The sequence below is a fragment of the Bactrocera oleae genome, chromosome 2 (assembly GCF_042242935.1).
Source record: "Bactrocera oleae isolate idBacOlea1 chromosome 2, idBacOlea1, whole genome shotgun sequence".
NCBI lineage: Eukaryota > Metazoa > Arthropoda > Insecta > Diptera > Tephritidae > Bactrocera > Bactrocera oleae.
This window is the reverse complement of record NC_091536.1, coordinates 10,817,349-10,843,480: the sequence shown is the minus strand read 5'-3', so window position 1 is coordinate 10,843,480 and position 26,132 is coordinate 10,817,349. Positions and strand designations below refer to the sequence as shown.

Sequence of the window (26,132 nt, the reverse complement as noted above, 5' to 3'; positions counted from 1 at the left end):
ATATCTAAGGCAAAAATTAAAGACCCAAAAGCTTACCTATCTAAAGTTTTCACAAATATTTTGAAGGGATATAAAAGTTGTGGATCTTTTTGTTACTTACAACCTTGCCATATCACTTTTTTCCATAGTAATCGAAGTTTTGCCGGAAATCGAGATAAATCGTGTTTAGCCTTTAAAGATTAAACCGCCACTTTCTCTTGACGACCTCAGATGGCCCGTAAATTATTTTTCGTTTCATATTTGTTATTTTATCTCACCACTGCCTTTCATCCTACTATGAATTTCTTTCAATGTTTACCATTTTCAAAGGCTTCTCCTTTAGTCTAATATGAGCTTCAAAAAGTTTATAAAAAATTTTCTACTTAAAAAACTGGTAAATAATAAAAATTTTATTACAAATGTTAGTGCTGAAATTCACCTTCCAGTAGAGCTTTCAGCAGCATTTTCAGAAAAAATGAATAAAATCGAAATAAAATACGAGCGTATAAAAAATATGCTCAAAAATATTATTAAGAGCTGTCATCGGTGCGCATGGACGACAATTGGTTTTGCTTAATTTATTTGATTTTTAATTTTTTTATCATCTTGTAAATCTAAATAAACTCTAAGGTCTTAAAATCTAGTAGCAAAATATTAAATATTTATTATAAAAACGTAAATAATGTAAAACTACTAAACAAAATTGTTGAATAATTGTATGACAGGGTAATTTCACATGCTTAGGTATACAACAGCCATCACTAAATATCAAACATAATGCAGTCTTACAAAATCTATTTGCATAAAAGTTTATTATTTTTTCTTATTTTTTTATGAGCTTTGATTTAAGCGTCTTATGTAAATGCCGCTGCGTATAAGTAACCTTTGTTTGCATGAATAACTATAAGCTATATAGTGCTTTTCTTTTATCTCTCATCTACCTTTCACTACATAAATAAAAAATATCAAGGGCTTTTCTCGTTATTTTTGTAATTTCAATAAAAAAAATACATTTATTTATACTTTTCGCTCACGCATTCGACCTCAACATGTACTCGGCTAATCTGGACTGCGTGGAACATAATTTTAAATTTCAACTAAAATATGCCCTCGTGAAACAAATAAATAAATACCTGCGCCATTAATAACCGCAATGAATGTCAACCACAACAACAAAAAATATATTGCATTAAAAATATGCATTTACATTGAAATAATGCTAAATATTTTGTTTGAAAAATGCCTTGGGGCACTTAACGTTACCTCACAACAAACAACAATTAAACACTCAACAACGCGTACCTACCGTCACATTCGTTATCGCGCTATCATTGCCAATGGCAACGCGTACGCCCGCCCGCTAACCAACCAAACAACCAACCATTGAACTAACACTACAGAACCACTGGAGATGAGCTATTTGCTCGGCATCGCCGGCGGCTGCCTGGCCGCGATACTCATTTTAATCTGTCTTTGCATTTATGCGGTGCGCAGCAAAAAATGCTGCTTCAAAGGTAAGTACTTGTGCTGGCCAGCAATGCAAAAGTATGCGCTATTTTAACAAGAAATTTTACTACAATCACACTTCACATGCCGTTCAATTCACACATACATATGCATAAGATGGTATGTATGACATGTATATATTATATAAATGTAAAAACTGTTAAAAATATACACACAAAAGTAGCTGCAGCGCTGTTGCATGCATTAAGTACACCATACACATAAGTATTAATCTTTATTTTTGTTAAAAGCCTTTCATATACATACTTACACACATACATTTAATAAACATTTTTCGCTGTTTAAATCTTTACACACCTCCGTGCAGTGCATTTGCCATCAGCAAGAAATAAATATGTGAAAGTGCGCTTTTTTTCGCAGCATCGACAAATTTATTCCTTGCTGCATCGCCAATTGCCATTTTGTACTTCGCTCTCAAGTATTTCAAGTATTTTTAATTAAAATGTTCTTTACAAAGGCACACATATATACACGCACAAATATAATAATTAAGCATATGCACAAAAAAGGAAAAGAAAAAATCGCTTGAACACTTCGTCCAAAGGAAATATTTTCAAGAAATTTTATTTTGACAGGGATCTACTGAAATACAATGCTTATATATATATAAAATATATTCATAAAAGATAAAAAAAAATGTATGGTGATGATTGTATGAGTCGTACTCATGTTTATACATGGTTTACACGATTTCAAAGTGGTTGTCAGGAAGAAGCTAGTAATCGTGCCAAATTGATGAAAAAAGTTCGTGAAATGATCAGTAAAATTTTACTACAAGTTGGCTAAGGGATTAAGTACACATTTAAACCACGGACCGTAAATAATGATTATTGTTGCGATTTTTCAATGAAAAAATCAATCACTTAGAATCGACATACAAAAAAAAAAACAAATAACGCCGTGTTAATCCTTTTTCGACGATCTCAGCATTTCGGTGATGATTTTCTTATTTCGGATTCTTATAACTTTCTTCACCGATAATTATTAATTTTGATTAATTTTATAATAAATCATAAGTAATTATTGTGTTTGGGCAAAAAAAATAACAATCACATATAATCATTATTTGTTCTTTTTTACGCTCAAAATTAAACAAATATTAGATCACAAGTTTCTTATAAAGGTTTTTGCTAACTTCGTTACATGTGTACAATTTTTGTGTTATTCACAAAAGAGAAAAGGAAGATATACAACGAAGTTAGCAAAACACTTCATAGTTTTGTTTTGAGCAAAAATAAATAAAAATCATATAAAATCATTATAAGTGATTAATGATTTTTATGTTTTCTGCTCAAAAATAATGATTATTTACGATCTGTTCTAATATTATCCAAAATTAATCATTATCGGTGAAGAAAATCGTAAAACTCAATATGTTATCATTATTGCGTGATTTTTTTAATAGAACTTATAATGATTACGAGTTTTTGATGAAAAAACGGATCTCTCTTATCAACCACCCTAGAGTCCCAGAGGAAAGAGTATGCTCTGAGTTTCTTTTGGTTTTGCCTTCAACTCAGATTTCGATACGTAGTACAGTGTAGACTGAAAACCTTTACTCGAAGTCCACTTCGCGTTATTCTCATTTTTAAAATGTGATTACTAATACCATTACGGTCAAGTACAATCATTACAGGATGTTGATAAGCGACACTTTTTGCCACGAATTAACCAGAAGAAGCAGTAGTTATCTTTCATAAAAAATTTACTTCTATCTCCTAATCGGTTCTGCCAGGCATTTTCGTTTTCAACTTTTTTTTCCGAAGTTGGCCTCCAAAATCAAAGTAGATATCTACAAAATAATGATGTTTGCAATAAGCTCATTTTCGAAATTTGAGGACGTATGTGCAGCGTCTACCAATAGGGATGACGAGATTGTGGCAGTGTGTTCAGTAAGGGTTGCCATTTCATCGTGTCACGTTTTACTTTGGTACAACGCTTGGAAATTGTCTTCGATTATTAAGTAAATTCACGTTCACCGATGAGGCCCATTTCTGGCCTAATGGCTTCGTTAACAAACAAAATTGTCGCTATTGGGATGAGTCAAATCCTCGTGTGTTTCAGGAAACGAAATTACATCCCCAAAAGTTTACCGTTTTGTGCCGATTGTGGTATGGCGGCATCATAGATTATTTCTTTCGAAATGAGATAAAAAATGCCGTTAACATCTATCTATCTATATATTTCCAACAAGACCTTATGTTTCACGTCTGAACATGGACACATTGCGTGAAAAATTTGCATGGTTAATTTTGAGAAATGGTCCAGTCAAATGGCCGTCAAGATCATGCGACTTAAAGCCTCTAGATTATTTTATCTGATGGTATGTTAAATTAAAGGTTTACGCCAAAGGTCAACCAGCAACGGCTCGAGGAGCTCGAAGACAATATTCAGCGCACTTCATCGAAAATTGGCCTGAACAGGTGAAGATATGCAAACGGTGCCGTGGTGACCATTTGGCCGACATTTTGTTCAAATCACAAATGGCATAACAGAACCCATTTTGACCAAATGTGAGTGTTTTGTTTTATTTTAACATCACGTCGTTCTTGTTGGTAGACTCTATATATATTAACAAGTGGACCGGAGCTTCACGGCACACTTTTGCTATTGTAGTATAAACTTAATCTCATTTTTACCTTATAGGTTATGTTGCAATAATATTTAAAAGACTTTTGTGAATTATTGTGCCACATTATATACATAATAGACAAAGTCTGGTAAAATATATAGCGCACACTTGTGACGATTTTCTGGTAAAAAAAAAGGAAAAAATTATTTATTATCGAATATTATATTAGTTATTTTCTGAAGGCATAGATTGTAAAAATGTTTCCTTACTCTTGGATATATACATATATTTATATCGAATGTGAGCCAAATCGGGACAGTGAACCCGCATATTGGTAATATATTGACTTTGGCCCCATCTAGCGAAAGAATTTCACGCAAGCATAGATGATACTTACAGACATTTATTTGAAGCATAATAACCGAGAATTGAACTTTAGTAAAGATCTATCCAAAAACTCAGTACGCTCTTCCCATTGGATTCGGCACTGTAAGTTGTATTTATATACACTTTAATACGCTTACATACAACTATTTTTATATGCAATGACGATTACTATTTTGGGTCGCATTAAAGTTTAAATTATTAATTTTCAAGTGTGAACCTTTTTGGTCTATGAATTTATGGAAAATTAAGCGTTTATCCCCCAACAAGCAATATATATGGTATATGCTTTTGTTGGCAAACCCCAATTTACAACAAACATTTATTAAAAGTTTTCAAGTTAGCACTCGCCAATGGTCGATTACCCGCTTTTTTACAGTTTTGCTTGTTGTTACCGTTATTTTTTATTTTTTGCTCATTTATTTGTGCACTGTACTTTATGTATATACAATGAACTGTTTCTAAACGGAAAAGAAGGACGAAAAGAGAAAAATCAAATGTAAATTGTGCTAAAAATAGCATTCGAAATGGTATTCGAAAATGCATAGCAATGCCGGTAATGAATGTAAACCGTTTTGGCGAATGTAAATGGATGCTGAGCGCAAATGCGGCATGAGCAAAACGAAAGCAATAGCAACAATAATTGAGTGTAAAGCGAAAAACTGCGAATAACGAAATTAACATTAGCACAAACAATTAACATCACAAATACGTTTTATTAATTACTTGCACGTTGATGCTAAATGCAAAAACACAAATACAAAAACAACAACAATTGTTGTAAAATATCTAGAAGCAGCAGCAAGTGCATCCTTAAAGCATTATACTCTTATTTAAACAGTTCGAGATACACGTAACAGCACCAAAAATAAAACAGCAACAGCAGCAACAACAACAACCATATGCTGATTACGCTCGCTTGCCGCACAAGCCCATTATTTTGTCCGGTACTTTGCTTTTGCTGCCATTTTCACTGCCTCCGGTTATGTTGGCGCTAATTACAAAAACAACGCACACAACAACAATAGCGGCGAAATATGCAAAATAATGATATTTGAAAGGAAAAGCAAGCGGATAGCAAATGCAAAAGCAAATTAACAACAAAAATATTAAATATGCGCACGCGAAAATTTGTTTAAAAACATCAACTTTTCCGGTAACTAAGCTTTCATTTCACAGAGAAGCGTATGCATTCGCAGTAATGCCAGACACCCTTTACTGCCGTTGTGTTCCACAGAATCATGCACACCCACAAGAAAAATCGTTAGCTTTGGCTGCACCGAAGTTATAATACCCTTCACAGGTGCATTTCTAATAGCAACAACGTGTATAACTAAAACTTTCAAATTTCGCGAAGATATCTTGCGAAATAAAAAAGTTTGACATAAAAGAATTTGATTTGGATCGATCAGTTTGTATGGCAACTATGTCCGATAGTGCTTCCAGAAAAGGAAAGGACGTGTTCAAAATTTTAGATCGATATCTCCAAAACTAAAGGACTTGTTCGCGTATGTACAAACGGAGAGACGGACGGATATGGTTAAATCGACTCTGCTCGTCACGGTGATCATTTATATACATACTTGTACATGTACTTTATAGGGTTGGGGCACACGCCTGCTAAATGTGGCTGACAGATCGAGATGAGTGCAGAAAATGTCAAGAGCAAGACTGGCATACTGGAAGATGGCTACTTCTCATGAACTACGTAATAGCACTTTATCTGGCATCGCTAAGGAGCAAAAATGGTGTATGCATGGCTCACAAGCCTACCAGACTAACCTAACCTAATCTCCGACGTTTCCTGCTGGGTATTATAAACTTTGTGGCAAACCTTATATAACCTGTTCAGGGTATGCAAATCGAAAATAAATAATAAAATAAAATGTAAAAAGTACAAAAATGTCCATAACAAAAGCGGAAAAACAATGGATTGTGCCATAAAATTTTCATTAATACCTCTTCAGTCGCATTAAATAAAAAGAAAATTGCCCGCAGCTGTTAAAGCGAAAATTTGCGCCGCTCACGCAAAAACGAACGAAAAATTGTGCTTATGCCCAGCGTTCGGTCATTCGTTGTCCACCATTTGCTGCATGATATTGTTGTCAGTGCGCTTATGGTATTTTTGTTGTCGCCATTATAACTGGCAGGCTCTTTAAAATTTTGTTGTTGTTGTCGTTTTTGTTGCCATTGCACTTCCTTACGTCACCTCCGCTCAGCTGTTTCGTATTGTTTTGTTGGCGTCGTCAGAGTCTTTCCGCTTTCGCTTGTGGCTATGCTGCAGTTATTCGCCATACCGTCATTCGCCATTTCCGTTTCCGCTCATCGTCGTCGTCGGTGGTAGTCCTATCAAGGGTATTGTCGTGCGTTGTAACATCAAGTCCCTACGTCAATTGCCGTTGCTCTTATCGCCGACCATTGCAGCTGTTGACGTTGCAGCGTTGCACGGTCATTGACCGCATTGTAGTGACAAGCTGACACAAACTATTGTAAGTGTTTATTAGACTATCAACATAATAGCATATAATGAAAGCAGACACAATTAAATTGTGAACTTTAAATAGTATCGAATCATCGCCATTGCTCATATCAAGCATAGCTGCGACCAGCTTCAATAAATATGTTGACGATCGACCATATTCTTGATGAGAGTTTTTGGTACTAAATTTTGAATTATTTGCTTTTAAGCAATTGTTTGAAGATCACGTATTTTCGGTTAACATATAATATAACACATGAAAAGTTTTCTAATAGGGTCGAATTATTCCTTCAAAGCAGCCTATTAATACTGCCGAAACGCCTGATAACAAAATTAATGAACTTTGTGCACAAATTATTGATTATGTCATGAAACACTTGGCCCCATTATTTCGATTATTTCGATAATTCTGAGCTCGCTCGTCACTAACTTTGCAGAAAGCTTTCGTGTATCCAAATTTCCATAAACGATATGTTCAACACGCTCCTTTAATACCTTTAGACTATCAGCTTTCACGAACAACTTAATTTTACAGTTATGAAAAACAATTATGTATTTTTTCTATAGTTTTTATTTACATAAATCATAACAGCTTCTTTTGACATTTACGCCTTTCATCCTGTTCCATGAATGCGTAGCAAATACGGAACTTAGTATACCAATTATGCATGTGGCAGACCCGGAATAATACTCAGCCGGAATAATACTTTATAAAAAAATGTTCCAAAATACATAGACAATTTTTGACGTCAAGACACATCGAAGTTGATTCCATACTTAATGAAACCATCCATTAAAGCTTTAATTTTCGAGCTCTGAGGCCTCAAAGCAACATTGAAAACATTTTTATTAAGAACTGCTTCATCAAAGATTGCAGAAATCCTTCATTAATAAATCCCTAAGCTGAAAACGAAATATTCCCGCACTTATGGGAAGAGGACCTCATATAGATGGTGAGATGTGAACATCGAATTTTTAATAGTATTTACATGAACTCCTCTCGTGTGGTCCAGTAACGCCTACATTATGTTGCAGCCTAGCCGAGCGGGTGGCCGCTCATCACATGACTTTTTTCTAATACTTACTTTTTTAAATTCGTAATATCTTTCGAATGGAATGTTCGAATCCAATAATCCTAAAAGTTAAATAAAGGTATTGAATCAGTCTTGGATATGAAGTAATTAGTTTTAATAAGTATTAAAAATAAAGTACAACTAAAAAGCTTTTACAGAGGCGTCATTTTTTTAATTTTTTTTTTAATAAAAGTACATTTATTGTGTGGTAACTATAACAGTTAGACATATGCTGTAGTGACATTTTTTGTAGATATGACAGACATTATGTAGTTATAACATGCAAGTAATACGTTCAAAATTTCGAAAACATTTAATTTGACGAAATTGTATAAAACAATGCATACAATTTTCTAATGTTAGCACTGAAACCTTAAGTAAATTATGCTGCTGTTTGTGCTTCAGAAACCAGCTTCAAGTTCAGAATTTGGAATCTCTCGTATTCTGTGTGCCGTATCGATCGAGCGAAGTGGCAACACTAATACCTTAGCTGTCAATCAAGCTGTCAATTTGCCAACGGCGTTTCGTCTCAAAGCCTCAAGGCTTCAAAACTACAAAGAGTGTCAGTAAAAGTTTGACAGTTACACGTTTATATGTATGTATGTGCGAAATTATGTATGTACACATGGTGACGGTGTCGAATTTAATTTGCGCAACAAAGAATTTGTACAATAACCACTTTACTTTTGGCAAGAATACGTGCAAAGCTGCAACTCAGAACTCAGCTGCTAAAACATCACCCAATAAAATTTCTTTGTACGCTTCCGCACAAATTCCATTCCCTATCATTTGTAGGTATGTATGTATCTATATAAATAAGTATGTGTTTATGAGTGTGTATGCATAAGTATGTGTATACACAAGAAGCATCAGCTGCGAAACTCAAAATTTGTTCAACATACGAGTAGTTGACTGCGCTGCACTAATCTATCATCCGAGGTATGCTAACGTAAACCCAACATACCATACATATGTACATACACATGCGAGTGTGAGTAAGCCAACGACAGATAACAACTAATTTTTACAAACTTTTGAAAAAAAAAACAATTGTTTTTAACGGTAAAAAGCGGGATGTAGTATTTGTGTTAGGGTCGTTATAAAAACTTGCAACTGAAGAGACGGTTAAGGTATGTCGAACAATGTCCAAACTTCACACTGCTTTCATTACTGTTATGATAATTATTATATTCCAAAAGGAACAATTTTTTTTTTTTCGTTATTTAATTATAAAAAGCTATAGTAGTGTGAAGTTTGATCTCTGTGCTATACCCTTTTCAACTAAAAACAAACGTTTATTTAATTTAATAGCTCACCTAATAAACATACAAACATTCAAAAGTAACACATGGAAATTCTATGCAAATTTCAATAACAAAAGTCTGCTTACATGTTTCTTTTTTTAAATTTTTTCTACTCTCTTTCGATTTTGCGTTTTAATATAATATTTGTAGTATTTATTCTAGCAATTTTTACTCACCTTTTTATTTCTGCTTACAGGTAGTTCCGGCTATAAATCATCAGATAAAGACAGGTGAGCTTGCAATATTACACAGTTTTGCATATGTTTATTATTTATGGGTATATATATGCATATATACTTGGACTTGGGATTTATATATGTATATATATATAACCTTTTATCCGTTGGTGTTATGCCATTTTGTTGCAACAGTTCATTTGCTAAACCGCTGTCCATTCATGCTGTATTTAGTGTTATATACGAGTACATAAGTAGGTGTGAGGTATGTAGGATAAAAGTTGAACAGATATATAAGTATTTTTTAGTGATTGGTGTAAAAAATTTAGCGAAAGTAAAGATATATAATGAAATTAACATGATGATTTGTTCAGTTAGATATGGATGACATTTTTTTTCTAAAAGGCTTCTAGGCTTCTCAGGTGTATTTTTTATAAAATAAATAGGTATAAAAATATCTTGCATCTGATTTGAATCGGTTATCGATCTGTTTAGAGATTGTAACGACACCTTGGATAATAATCTGTACGAAATTTCGTGTATATATCTTGACAAATAAAAGAGTTGAAGCAGCTATATGCTACAGTGGTCTCATCTAAACATTTTTTTCGAAAATTCTACCGTTACCTTCAAAATTATCCATGCCAAATATTTAGATGATTTGATATCTAAAAGTTTTCTATATAAGGATTTGTTTTGATAACTCGGTTTGTATGACTGGTATATCCTATAGTAGGTCGATCTGATCATGACGGAGCTACCGATGTCAAAATAGCAAATTCTTGCGGAGAAAAAGACATGTGCAAAATTTCGATATCTCAAAACCAGATGGTTTGCGTATATACAGATAGACAGCCCGACAGGCAAGACGGACATGGCTAAATCGAATCAGCTCTTAACGCTGATCATTTTAATATAAAACATGAATAACACTGACACAGTCGACAATCTTTTTTTAAGTACTAGCAGTAATCTGCCGTGACGTGACGATCCCATCAACATTGACACCTACCTTTTATCACTTTTAAATCATGGTAGAACTGCTAAATCTGTTCTTCACTATTACTTGCACAACTATTCGATGTTTTATACAAATGATTGCGGAGAGAATTTATCTTGTTATTCAAATTTGCTCCTAAAGTCTGAGAGTTTGTCAGCATATTTTTTCAGAAAAGTCATAATTTTGATAAAATCTGTATTTTTCAGATTTTGCTATATTAAATATTCGACCTTTCCACTTTTCCATATTAACAATAATGTTTCACCCTCTTATTCACATCCATTAGTAGACTGTACCGATATCTGGGTATCAGAGTAGTCCATGCGATACGCGAATGTTTGTATGCGCAAAAAGGTCCCCAGAATGCTAATCATGACTAGAAAAATAATTTTATTGCTAACAAGCGAATAATTGATTAAAATATAAGATTGCAAAAAAAGAGCATGTTCAATACTTTGATGAACAAATTCATAATCTGGACAATTGAAAGCATCAAATTTTTATAACATACAAAATTGTTTTTTGGTTTGTAGAGCTGTGTAGTGAATAAGCTAAAATGATGGAGAGATGACAGTAGACCTCAACCGAATACCATCTGTAACATTAGACATAGACAGTTTCCGGAAATTGTAAATGAAACAATAATAATAATTTTTTATCTTCATTAATATTTATTTTGTTGCCTTCAAAATATGCTCCTTCTGAAGCGATACAAATATGCCACCTCTTTTTCCAATCATCGAAACATGCCGTGTAAGCGCTGTCCGAGATCGCCTTCAGTTCTCTCTGCGAATTTTCTTTTACGGCCTCAATCGAGTCGAAACGGATTCCACGGAGTGGTAACTTGTGTTTTGGAAACAAAAAAAGGCGCATGGGGCCAAATCCGGTTAAAACGGTGCTTGATCGATGGTATTCAACGAACAAGCCGAGCATTGACGCGTCTCCAAATTATCGGTCAAAATCTAACGAGCTGCTTCACGGCCGATGTTTAGCTTACATGCTATCTTTTTAACACTCGCATGTCGATTTTCGAGCACGATTTCGTTCACTTTTTTGATGTTATCATCATCATGGTAGACGTCAAAGCACGTCCGGAACGAGACATTTCTTGACTTGGGTTTTCGATAGATTAGATTCACCTAAAGCCTTTTCTAACATTATTTGTTTTCCACAATGATTTTCTTTACTAATTATATAACATATGGTATGTGTATTATAACATCTCTTACTTCTATTTCATCCAACAATATGCATTTACATAAGATTGTTAGTAATTTACAGTTACCTTAATAAAAGGTTATTAACTAATATGTGCCAATCCCAAACCCCAAAGGCTAAATCAATTTCAATCTAATTTTACCGGAACAAATCCGCAAATATATGCAGTACACGCTTTAGCATGCTTACCAAACTATTTTTATAAGCACAAGTATACATTTACAAATTCGTTTCATAAATAGTGTTTAGAGTATGACAAATGTACGCGTATGTTTATGTATAGAAAGCAGGGTCTGCTGTGTTGCGCAAAACTCATTGGAATTTCAACCACAACGCAATCATTACCAAAATTGTTATTAGGATAACCACCGTTGACTACCTAATGACAACAACAATTTACTTGATAATGTACAGCTATCGATGGTTTTGTTTTTGCTAAACAAGCACAACTACACGCTTAGAAACATAGAAATTCTACACATATATACATGTAGTAGACGTATATACGTATGTATGATTGTATGTGTGCGTGGAATAAATTTTAACACTGTCGACACGTTTGTCATTCTCGCCATAGCCAAGAGCTCATTTACAATTCAATTCATTCTAACAATGTTGCTTGTTAAGTTCATAGAGCGTTGACAGATTTCTACACTATAGTTGACACACTAGCACAATTCACATAAATTGTGTTAGCTTAAGGGTTGTTTGGTTGGTATTGTTTTTAAAATACTTTGCTGAATTAATCAACTCACCTCATTAGTGGGTTCTAGGTTTTACCTCTACTAGTGATAGCGAGAGAATAACGAGGGTTATTACATGAGCCATTGAATTGTTGATTGAAGCATATTTCTTTGCAGAAACAGTTTTTTTTTGTTCAATCTCACTTCTTCACAGCTCAATCATATAAGCTGAAGTAATATGAAGGGTGACATTTTTTTAGACATGTGGCTTTCAAGAAGAAATAAAAGGCATATAATTTAATGTCATGTCCGAGAACTTTGCTTCATTATAAAGAAAGAGGTTTACCATAACGTTTTCAAAATGATTTCGACCCGCAGTGCCCGCCGCAACTAACTTGAATAAATTCCAGACAAAAGGTCCACATTTTGCAGAAATTAGAGCCGTATGTCAGCGCCGAATATTATTTTCCAAGCAGTCTTCTCCAATTCAGCCACGAAAAATTCTTTAATTATGACTTTATAGCGTTCCCATTGATTGTAACATAACGACTGACTTCTACCCAAAGAACACAACAAACAGTGACTTTTTGAGGCTGTAACTGCATCTCAACAATGACTTGGGTATTATCATCACTCTAAATGCAACAATTTTGTTTGTTAACGTACCCATTCAACCAGTAGTGAGCTTCATCGCTGAACAAAATTTTCTTATGATAATCGGGAACGATGGCTACCTCGTTTTGGACCCATTCACCGAACGTGCGACGCGTATGATTATCGTCGACTTTAATTATTGGCGCGCGCGATGGGGCTCCACAGCAGCGATAGCGCACTGTACAGCGTCTCTGAGGATGCGATGCGCCACGCGAACCGAACCATTATTTTGGTAATAAAGTTGCATACGTCGTTCCGAAAACACTGACCCGCCTTTTTAAGGTATTTCATACACTTGCAGACTATAAAAACGTTGCTTTGAAATATTCTGTGATGATGCGCTGAACTTCCCAGAAATATCACATAACCGTGCCTCTAAACGTCTTAGAAGCTATTACCATATACACCAGCCGAAAAATTGGGCTCGTAAGAGACCTGCAGAAATGGTTTATTCTATGAAACGTTGTTTAAAAATTGACTCAAACATGACTTCTGTGATGACTATTTTTGACTCAGAAAACTATACACGTATATCGAGAATGAGTTAATTTAAGTGAGAGTTGCTTCTACCTTTTCTACCAAATAATATTATACTTACTTGTATCTAAGATTGGCATATAACAGCATTAAGAGAATATTCATCAATGTCGCTATCGGAGCCCAATCTAACTGTATTTTTATAAGATATTACTTCAAGATTTCCGGCTTATACTGATTCTACATCCACATCATACCTTTTTCCCAGTAATACTTATTGATCCTAAGCATTGTTGCTATCGAAGTTATAAAAATACTAATTAACATTTTATTTTATTTTTCTCTCTTCATTAACCAGTGAGAAAGCCGATTTGAAATCACGTTCGGACAGTACCAGTGGTCCACAGGGTGATTCGATATATACCACGCCAGCTGGCTTTCATCATCATCAACAACAGCAACAGCAACAACAATTGCAACAGCATCATCAACAAGCGCAACAACAACAACAGCAACAGCATCATCATTTACAAACCGCACACGGATCACCGGAGGCAATGAAGGTACGCATGGCTGCAATGATTTTACAGCCGCCAACTAGGGTCTAGCAGGCAATTAATGATAATAATAAAAATAATATCAATAATATGAATCATACATTTAACAATAACAATAATAATACGAATAATAACATCAATAATATTGATAGTAATACGAATGTCACTACTACAACAGCAACAACAACAACCATGACAAATAATTTAGTTAGTGTTAGTTGTGGTGGCAACAACGATTTGCAAAATAACAAACATAACAATAACAGTAATAGTAGCAGCAACACTACCAACAACAACAACAACAACAGTAGCAGCAGCAACATCAAACCTAACACGTTGCAATTAAATGCAACAACAAAAAATTTATTAATAACAGACCACGCATGTGCAACTGACATAGACGCAAAAGCGACTGTAGACGCAGCTGACGCAGACGCCGACGCTGACGCTGACGCAGCAAACGAACCCAAACAAATCATAGACGCACTTGTGAGTACTGGCGGTAATGACAATAGTACTGACATGTGTGAAACAATTATGAACGAAAATCGTAAGCAAAAACAAAATAAAACGGACAGAGAGAAAGACTTGCAACGCGAATGCGCTTCTAGCACTAACCCAAATAGCGCAAATTCAAACACAAAATGGCAGCAATGCCAACAACAGACTTCTACAACAAAAACGACAACAACACAAAGAACAACAGTATCAAGCGACGCCAACATTGACAAATGCGACACAGGAATTGAATCAATAATTAGCAAAAATATTAGCATGTCGAATAATAGCACTTCCAAAAGCAGTGGTAATGAAAGTAGTGGTGGTACTATGAATAACGGTAATGCTTCCTTGAATTTTTTAAACGATACCAAAGCACCTAATGGTGTAAGCAGTAGCGGTAAGCAGTTAATTTTGAATATAACCGAGCCGCATGCAATTGCGGTCACCGACGACAAGTTAAACAGTATACGCGCACACCAAAAGCAGCGCCACAGTCAACGACGCTTGCGCACCAAAGCGCTACTTGACAGTTTGCCAAAAAGTATGAAAATGCTTGGGCGCGCTGAACAAGTGGGCGATTACGAGGCGCTTATCGCCGGTAGCGATGAATTGCTACAAAGATTGAGCATAAATAATCCCTTCTATTGCTTTCGCAAGCAATCCAACTCTTTGAAAGAAATGCGCGCCTTGACGTGTAGTGCAGTAGAACGCCGCTTACGCAAAGTGCATTCTGATACAGATATATTCAGTTGGCAGCTAGTACGCAACGTTGACAGACAAAGCAATGATGCAGCTATGGTGCCAGAGCGTTTTGCGCGCATAGTGTTGGAATGCACAGGTGAGGCGTTGTTAGGTATGAGGGACACGCGTTCTAGTGTATGGCATTGCTATGCACCGCGCAAGCGTGGTGATACTGCTGTACAATTAACCGATACAGACGGTAGTGTTGTAGTTGTATTAGATAATAAGCATTCTAGTTTAGTAAGTAAGCCGAAATCATTAAATAGCCTAGAAGAATTGCTGAGTGATAGTAGCGCTGAGGGAGCTGAATACAACGCACGCGGTTATTTGTTAGACGCCGCCGCGGCAGAACACGCATTTGCAGTTAGCACACATGAAGCGGATAGCAGTACTGTTATAACGAATCCTTTCTCCATTTTTCTGGATGACGACATGCAAGCGGAGCATTTGAGTGCCAACGCGAGACTACGCGCTGCTTCAAGCGCTTCGCAACAACAGCGGTCACTCAAAAAACGACAGCGCTCAGAACGTTCTATACGGCGGCTCTTCGAGGGCGGTAGCGTGGCAAGCGCCAAGCGTGCACTAGATAACAATACTAAACAACAAACAAACGAAAATACGCGTCAACATTACTTGAATGGCATACCTGTGAGTCGTTTCGAACGGCAAGATTTTGTTAATACCAATGCCGCTATAACACTAAGCACATCAGCAAAATCACACAAACTCAAACCGAGACATGTCTTCAAGAATCTCTCGCTACGTAAAATGCACAAATCGGCTAGTGGTTTACCAGCCACGACATACGCAACTACAACAAACGCCGCCGATACTATCAGCGATCTGCCACAAATGAAGAAACTTAAAATCACCTACCCGAATCGCACACAAAGTATACACAGCGCGTTAGATGTCAGCGCTAGCGTGCGCCTTAACATTGCGTTAGTAAGTCCCAGTAGCGCCGGTGGCAGTGGTAAATATTCCTATTTTGAACGGATACAAGCGAAAACGCGTCAGGGACTACAAAAGTTACGCGATAAATGTCGTAACTTTAAGCACGCAAGCGCCGGACATCAGCAGTATGCCAGCAATGGTAGTGGCTTCAGCACACTAGCCAAAGATGACAGCTTCCGCTTTATAGGCGATCGTGCGCGTATCAGCAGTTATGAATCGAAATGTGCTGCGCTCAACGCAAATGCTAGTGGGCGGCAGCAGGCCACCATCTATAAGAGTTATAAGTCTGAAATTGATCTGTCTAAGAATTTACATTATCTCGATGCTTACTTGGAGGAGAATTTCGAACAAAATCTGCGCAGCACGAAACAGTCAGCGCACTCAGTTGGACGCGTTGCGGCAGGGCGTTTACAGCGCCAACGACAAATAGATAACAGTGACATGAGGCAAAGTGAAAATAGTAGCTCGCCGCGCTACTCGAAGCCACTGCGCGGGCGTACACATAAACGAAGTCTTTCGGCGGCGCAAAAATCATTAACAACCACAGAGCAAAGAGCGCCAACCAACAACAACTATGAGAATCTTGGCACTCTGCCGATAGCTAAACGCGGTTGCTCCGACTCGCTTAGTAGCTCGGATTATGCTTCCGTATTTAGTGGTCCCACATTAGCAGTAGAACAAGCAACACCGGTAAGCTCAATTGGTGCAACGGATCCCATCACGCCTTCTCTAGCAGACGATACGAGTAGCAGTGCGGGTCTCCGTTATGAACATCCGAAAATGTCACAATACTTTTACAATAAACTCGCCGTGGAAGGTTCCGCTAATCTCCTATTATCTGCAGAGGAGCATAGATGCAGTGAAACGGCAACTTCTTTCTTCAATACCTCCAATGAAGATGATTTAACTGACGAACGCAGTGATTTCATGAGCTTAGGCGCTGGTGGGGATCCCGCGCTGTTGGTTGATTACAGACGTGCAGCCAATTTGGATGATAGCATACGTATACTAGTTAACGAAGCTGAAGATAAAGATTTTCAATTGCAACAACATCGCGAAAGTCATGTTAAGCAGCAATGCAACGCTGGCGCCACTAGTGATTGGCATCGACCCGAGCAAGAACAGCTGAGCGCAGCAGATGAGCGCAATTTCTTGTTGGCGTATAATGAAAATCTAGCCGAAAGCCATTTCTATCGTTCACTCAATCAACACTTACAGCAACAACAAAAAGACATTTATCTAGATGTAGAAGAAAATGGAGTGCTGGGCATTGATGCGGCTGTCAAGAATGAGCGGCGCGACGACAAGGATTTACATTACGAAAGCTATTTAGATCATTTCTATCACGCAAAGAGTGGCCAACACACGCGTAAAGCAAACTCGATTGGATATGATGATGAGCGCGTTGGTACAATTGGCGTTAATGGCATTGATAATGAGGACGACGGTGCGGAGAGTGGTTATGTGGCGCGTAGCGCCTTCAGACGCGCTGCGCGTGGCAAGAAAGCTGGCGGTAGTGCTTTTGAATTGCGTCATAGCGCATTGCTCTTGCTAGGCGAGCAGCAAGGTAATAAAACAGCTCAAGATGTAACAACAACCCCAAATCACGCCGCTTCCTATGCGCGACAACTCTATCATTTCAATGTTGATGTAAACACTGCAGCGCTGGCACCGGAAGAAAGCGCGTATAGTGTAGATGCAGATAAAGTGAAATTGACAATGACAGATACATTCGTTGCAACACCTAAGCCATTAGGTGCCAATTTAATATTTAAAAGCAGGCAACAACAAGATAATATAGTATTTGGCGGAACGAATACGATGTCATTGGCACCAGTAGAACAACAAAATGAACGGCAGTTAAATATGGCGACCAATTTACTAGAGACACCAAAATCTACAATAAATTCCCTATACGCTACCGATGCCTATAACTCGTATCTTGCAACAGCGCCTAATGGGATGAAAGATATAAATTCGCGACATTTTTACAACGAAGCTGCCCCACAAAATTCTACAGCCAACGCATTAATAACGTTGCCTGTACCAGCAGACAGTAAAACGCCTACCAAATTCCAACAACAAAGTGGTAGCGGCATAAAGGCAAACATATATTTGCAAGCGCAACAACAGGCGCCGTCAACAGCTGCTAGCGCATTGTTCATTGACGGCAAAAAACATGGCGGAAATCCGGAACAAAGCATGGCAGCATCGTGCGGTGATGCAAGTAATCCCTACATGTTGGACAACATTCGACGACATTATCAACCACAACAACAACTGCATCAGCAACCAAAACCAACAAACTCCGTCAGCTCGTCGCTGTCGCTATCGACGTCTTCATCGTCAAATTCGTCCGTTTCACAGCCTATGGTGCACAATCAACAACACCAGCAGCAGCAGTTGTTGCTACCTACCGCAACCACGCATGCCAAGCCCATTAAACCGCAACAACATCAGCCAGCATATGGCGCCAGCGCTTATCATGTGCGCCGCAATTCGACGGCCTCCAACGCCTCATCTTCTGATAATTTCGATACGTTCATCGCGCTGCGCAGCGCAAAAACAACAAATGATGTTGAATTGCCATCACCAGCATCTATCAATAGCGCCGCATTACAAACAGATTATCTACTTAGCACGAAACGTACAAATATCGCCAACAACAGCAGCAGTAATGCAAGCGCTTACCAACAACGTCAGCATATGTTAGTAGGCGCACATACACGCACACACGCTGCTGTTCACTATCCCACCTCGCCGTCAAGCGGCGGCAGCAGCGGCACTGTGCCACTCATCAGCGCGCTCAATTATTATGGCACAAGTGGTGGCAGCAGCAGCCACTCAGATGCTACACATGCCGCATATGCTTCATCGACAGCGTCCGCGTCCGCATCGGCGTCCTCATCGTCATCGTCCTCGTCGACACATCATAGATATGCGCTGACCGCGAACGCTTCAGCAATTGCGAGTAATAACTATGCTTTGCTAGCACAAATGCATTATGCTAACAAAGGCGGTGCGGCAGTGCCGATCGGTTCGGTTGATTCAGCGGTCGGCAATGCGTGTATAACAGGTACACCCATATCGCCGGTTTATGCCAGCGAGAGAAAACCATTCATACTTGAGTATGAGTGTTAGCGTAAAAATATGTTTTCAGTACGGACGGAAGGCGAACGATGAGTGTGTTGGATGTATGTATATTAATGGTGATGAAGTTTGAGTTGGTTAAACGAAAATTGAGAGAAGAAAACCATTTCGCAGTATTATATAGTATTTTTTAAATTGCATACAGGCTTCGTGAAGTTGACAAAAAATCAATTGAGTAATTGTAATTGAAAAATTTGTATGTCTTTTTTAACTTTTTAATAACATTAGCTGTCTTCGATTTGTCATTTCTCTTTAATTCCTTGTCCAAAGCAACAACAAAGTTATCGAGTTGAATTCGTACAAGAGAGTATGCGGATACCTTAATAAAGTGGTATAACCGCTATCATTAATGCTACCAGATTTTATTTTGCATATTTTAGATCAATTTTACTACAAAATCAATTCTGGTAATTTACAAAGATAAACAAAGATAAAGGGTTATAGCAACGTTTTTTAACAGTTAGTTTCTCCACTAAGAAAAAATCATAACACTATTGCGCATGCGTCAGAAGACATGTTTGCACAGGGTTGCATCATAAGTGCTGCCCGTTTGTTTGAGTATCTGGTATAGTGTGTTTAATTCGTTGGTGAGTAACGCTTGGCGAATCAAAGACAGCTAGTAAATATTTTCTCAAATGCACATAGGCTTCGTGAAGTCGACAAATTATCAATTGAGTAATTATTATTCAATAATTTTGATGTATTCTTTAATTCTCTAATTAAAATAAGGTAATTTTTTTTACATTTTTTACATTTTTTCTATTTTTGGCTACTTAGTCCATGACACTTGTTTAGAGCGTTTATTCAAAAGCAAGGTTTTTCGAAACCACTCTCTCCTTCTCTCTTTCTCTCTCTCTCTCTCTCTATCTCGCTCTCTCTCCTCTCTGTTTTGTATATACTCTAAGTAAAAATATTTATTTCTTTAAAAATAAATCTTAAAGCTTTTTAAGAAAAGGTCAACAATCCAGTTTCGGTATTTGCCCTGCACTCTCCATTTAAAAAAAAATTACAAGTAAAAGCAACAACAAAGTTAGCGATTACATTCTCGTTCTCTCAGTCTTTAATTCTGTCTCGAACTATCGCCATCATCTCACTCTTCTATCAACCTAATCCACCGCTCGTCACCAGTATTTTCAAATACATCGTTTTTAATATACAAATTACTATAGAAAAAAATTATTATGCAATATTTTTATTTATAAAGAGCTATACAAAACAATTCAATTAGAAACAGAATTAAAATTCAAACTTATCCACATTATAAATGTATTCACTCCCACGAGTAATTAAAAAATTCAGCAATTAAAAAATTAATATTTACTATTTAAGCATTTTTAACCGAATTTCATTTTTTTTACACTTGAATAACTTGGTAACGAACACACGCATTTATTTTATATTGACAATTAAGTGAAAAAAAGTTGAAAAATATAAAATAACTTTAAAAGCTCTTACACGATGACAATTAGGAAAGCATTAGCTATTGAAAAACATGTGTATATTCGTTTCACAGAAATAAACGATAAAAAAATGCGTACAAGCGAGTGCAACAACAAAAAAAAAATATAAATAACGAAGGCAAGCAAACTTTTACCAAAAACATTGATAAATCGAAAACTATTGACAATAATGAGATTCAATTAAATAATTAAAATTAAAGTAATGTTATTATACTATTATAATTGATATTGAATATGTAATTTCCAATAAGATTTTCTAATTAAAAAATACATAAATATACATCAATGTAATTGCTGAAATTGTAAAACATAGTTGACTATACCTAAGTTACAACAAAATATTGGCGTATTAATACTAATTAATTACATTAATTAAAAATCTAAATTATAATACTAAGCAGTTGAAACAAATATAAAACAAAAAAAAACAATCATGAAATGAAATTATAAAATTAAAAAGTATATAAATTAATTATTTGTATGTATGTATGTATGTATGTGCAATAAATATATATGTACAAAATGTCGTAAAAACACAAATAAGATAATAAAAAAATATATAATTAACTAACTGTATGTATGTATGTATGTATACATGTATGTACAATAAATATATATGTATAAAATGTCCCAGAATAATTATTATTTTTATATATATATAAGAGTGTCTGTTATTTCCCAAATTAATTGCTTTTTAAGCAAACGCCATCTGAAGTTTCAGTTTTTGCGCTATAAATAAGAAACCTACGTAAAGAAGCACTTTACTTTAATTTTAAAACGTGCCTAAATTATATTTCTTCTTTCGTATACTCGTATGTGGCAAAGTTATATTTCAATACCAAAAAAAGATTTCAAAAAAAATATTTCATTTATTTTTTCTATAAAAACATTACATTTAAAATTATACGCAGTTAAAAATATGCATCAAATGTACTGAGCATTCATTTCACCGTAGTGATTTTTATTCTCTGTGTTGCTCATACGACATGGCGAACTATATGAATACAATACATTTAATGCTAAATTTCAGCTGTGTATAACTTTGAAATTAATACTTTAGAAAAAATCATTCAAGCCTTTTTTGTAGAACGGAAAATTTTGAATAGATAGATTATTATTTTTATTATTATTATTTTTTTTTTATATATTTTTCTATTAAAAATGTTTTTCCTAAAGCTGGACTTTGTGACAACAACAACACTTATTTTAAAACTAAAATGCAATAAAACGTAAACATTACCAAAAACTCATGTAACCATTAAAAGTTCATAATACTAAATTCGACGAATGTAGATAATACTAATTCAACGGAATTATTAACAGAATTTAATGAAGCTTAAATTCAGCAATTATCTAGCATATGCTTATACATGCATACAGACAGATTAATTACAATATAAAGATGTTTATATAATATGTTTGCTAAAAAAATATTTAACTCTTTGAGCTTCCATTTGTGAAAATAACTGCATGCATATATATTAACTAAAAAATCTGTACATATCTATATATACATATGTATTTCTGTACTTAAGTAATAATAAGCATACGTCCAATCACAATAAAAATAATATTAATAGTAAATAATATGTTGCTTACACTCAACAATAACTGTTAAAAACATAAGGCATACAAAGTATTTACAATATATAAGAATTAACTGTAATATGACAAATGTTTTAAATAGTTGTAATTTTAAGTCTTTTAGTTCGTTGCTGCTCAAATTTTGTTACTACAATAATAAAAAAACACATTCATTCACATAGATAACAGTTCTTTTTTTTATTTTTTATTCAATATAATGTATGGTTTTTTTGGTTTTGTTTTTATTTTTGCTATTGTTATTTTTTTACCCAAGCATTAAATAACACAATTGATTCTGAGAAGCAGACGTTATTCGATAAAGAGAGGGACCACCTCTCCTCTCGTTTGCAAATTTAATAAAAGACACCTGCGCTTTGATCAAATGTGCCTTTTAACAACTACTCGAAAAATATTTACTTGTTCAACAGAACAACAGTTGTTAGTACACTTGTGTGAGGAAAATTTTTAGTTCTCAAACCATTTTTGTTTATACATTTTTATTAGGGCGGTTTGAGACTTTTCTAGCTAGTTTGACGTAACACAGCCATTTATAGGCTATGCGAAGAACTGAGCTTAGACATTATTGCTGAACTTAGGAAACCTATGGTTTTTAACATTGGAACCTCATATCGGTCTAAAAAATGTGGATGTAGTGTTACTTGATAGACCTTATATATAACTAGCTACTCATACTAATTATGGATCAAATTTTTTTTTACCCAAAACCAGAACTACTCTGATAAAAAATTTGTAACACAGCCAACATATTTGTATAACGGTTTTGGTTTTGAGAACTTTATTTTTTTAATACTAAATATTTTTTTAATTTTTGTTTAGAGTTCATAATTTTTAATACTTTCCTGTTTTCCAATACTTAATTTTTGAACTTTAATTAATTTAATTATTTTTATAAATCAAATGGAAAGCGAAACAAATTTTCAGCTGTTAGTATAGCGAATAAAAACTGAGTTATTGTATGTTCACAAAAAATATAATATACTAATCCATTACGAAACAAAATTTTAAAAAGAAAATTAAATGAATTGAAAATAAAAAGCTTTAAAGTAGCTTTCATAAATATATATTTTTTTACATAATTAGGTTAATGAATGATATATTTATTTAATATTCTAAAATTTTTAATTTCGATGTTTTAGGTCGTAGCTGTTAAACTGTATAAAGCCATTAAATTGTTTTATTTATTTTTAATTACAATAAATTTTTTTGTTTTACTAAACATTTTCAATTTTTAAACATTAATTTCTTTTTTTTCAATAAATAGTCTTAACAAATCGAATACGCAGCAACGAAAAATTTTAAGCCCATTTGTAAATGCTTGCATTAAGAACCTATTTGCATACAAAGACTTTTAAATACTTAAGTACAATAAGTACATACATATACATATGCTTGAACAATGTATAATCATAATACACATTATAAATGTATGTATGTATGTATGTTGAATAACGCCCATTCCTGGCAAAAAATACAAATACAACACTACGTCAAGCACTACAACGACTAAAGCCCCTGCATTTATGCATAATATGCATTTATACACATATGTAAGCATAAACATATGATATTTAACTATGAAAAGCTGTACATATGTACTAGAGAGCACATCAGCCAATTAAACACAGAATATGAAGTACATATGTAACTGAAACGTGCACAATAAATACATATTATTTTACTTATTTATTATATATATATGTATATATATAAATACAATATATATTTATTGTTTTTTTTTTGTTATTTATATATATATATATATATATATATATATATCAAATTGCATTAAAGTAAACGTAAACATATATAAGTTAATAAATAAGTATATACACCATGTATATACAACGAAAATACAATGATTTATGCGCCTACACCCAGCAAGCCACAAGCAGCAATAATATTATTTAATGACTGGAAAATAATTCAAATTCACTCTACTAATAAAATTAATAAAGGAAGTTACTTAAGTAAAATTTACAAATTTTATAAAATTCGTCATATAACATGGTTAAATTTTCGAAAAAAAAAATTTCAGTCCTCATGACACTTCCTTAAATTTTGAGTCAACTTGTAACAAAAATTGAGAAAAAAATTTACTAACCTGTGTTATAGCTAGTATTGACAATTCGCATGTTAACACAGAAATATTTAACATGCATACTGATTAGTCCATAACACAAACAAAATCCAAATTGTATGAGTTTTCGAGTAATATTCTTTTGAAAATGTTTGCAGATTTTCGGATTTACGCAAAACTAAATTCTAATAGCATAAGTTTTCACTTAAAGTTCATTTTAAAGGCTTTCCAACTACTGGATTTACGCAGATCTGGTTAATATTCATATTTTCTCGTCTTACTTCCCAATACTTTTTAAAAATTTTAGAGGATAATAGAATAGTTTGCTTTTGAATTTTTGGTTTATTTATATAAAACATTTTTAAAAAATAATTTACCCACCTATGGTTAAACCTAAAAAATTTGTTATATATCCGGATTTACTCAATTTTGGTTAATATTCTTATTTTTCGGACTTATTTGCCAATATATTTAAAATTTTAAAAATATAGTTGAAATCTTTTAAATCTTTTGTCTGTAGTAGAATACTCGGTTTTTGCATTATTGGTTTATCTTTATGAAAATTAAAAGTTTAAACAATGGGTAAACTGACGGTAAACGCTATGTTTATAACTACTCGCGTTATTGACCATTTTATATATATACCAATTAATCGTTAACAGGAATAAGATGTTTATAGTATAGATATCCAGTTAATATTCATTTACAAAAAAATCTTGATGTACGAATACCTCGTAAAAAAGCATAACCTCACCTTTCTTTTCAATTATTATTTTTTTTTTTTTATCTTAAAAAGTAGTTGTATAGTTCGTCGTTAAATTGCTATAATTCCAAATTGGTTGAAGAGTTCAGTTCAAATGTATAACCTTAGTAAGATAATATTGGTTTAAGATAACCATACCAAATTGTTTCATGGGAATACATACAATTATGTTACTCTACCGCCGTGTGTAAGAGTATGATTGTGTTATTTAGTGCATATCTTTGCTCAATTATCTTGTTTGCAATTTATCTCATTTACGGTTGAATTATTTCCGCTGTTGCCATAAAGCTTTTATGTTGTTGTGTTACAGTTCTCTTTCCCTCGTATCTCACTTTCTCAGATTTCTCCGTTTATGTTATTGTTAGTTCAACTTTTCCACAAGCAATCAGCACATAAGCCAATTACTTGTGCAGTCAGTAACAACATCGTCGAGTAATTTATGCGGCTAGGCTCAGCGATATTGGCATACATACATATATACTTGTAGAACTATATATATCTTAAGTATACCGCCTCGTAATGCAAATAATTCAACAATATATATTATTTGAAAGGGAAATAAGAAAACGTCATAGTTAATGCTTGAGTAAAGTAGTTGTCGTAGGTTATTATTAGTGAATATTTATCAGAAAAGGTTTACAAAATTGTTGTTGTTGTTTAAGTGTAAAGATTTTCTCAAAAGTCACATTTCTCTGCAGTTTCTTTCGAAAAAATTGTATATCCGCTTTTCCTAGAGTATTTTTATACATAATTCTTATTAATAGTGACCTGAAGCCAAGCTCGTAAAGCAATGAATAA

At 34.5% G+C, this 26,132-nt stretch overlaps 2 protein-coding genes across 8 annotated transcripts in view; both read left to right on the top strand.

Annotated features, from left to right (window-relative positions):
- The window catches only part of LOC106624572 (uncharacterized), a 363,928-nt gene that overhangs the window by 281,692 nt on the left and 56,104 nt on the right, over nucleotides 1-26,132 (top strand). For 5 of the 7 annotated variants that reach the window (XM_070108938.1, XM_070108943.1, XM_070108940.1 and 2 more), the window contains 3 exons: nucleotides 1,380-1,493; nucleotides 9,515-9,548; nucleotides 13,885-14,089. In XM_070108938.1, coding sequence (XP_069965039.1) covers nucleotides 1,380-1,493; nucleotides 9,515-9,548; nucleotides 13,885-14,089 — 353 coding nt within the window. The remainder of the gene's footprint in view (nucleotides 1-1,379; nucleotides 1,494-9,514; nucleotides 9,549-13,884; nucleotides 14,090-26,132) is intronic. The other 2 variants (XM_070108962.1, XM_070108952.1) reach the window with 1 other exon arrangement.
- On the top strand, nucleotides 14,096-21,229 carry LOC138857165 (serine-rich adhesin for platelets-like). The gene has a single exon (XM_070108931.1). It carries the CDS (start codon nucleotides 14,174-14,176, stop codon nucleotides 19,418-19,420), a length of 5,247 nt encoding a protein of 1,748 aa, XP_069965032.1. The 5' UTR covers nucleotides 14,096-14,173; the 3' UTR covers nucleotides 19,421-21,229.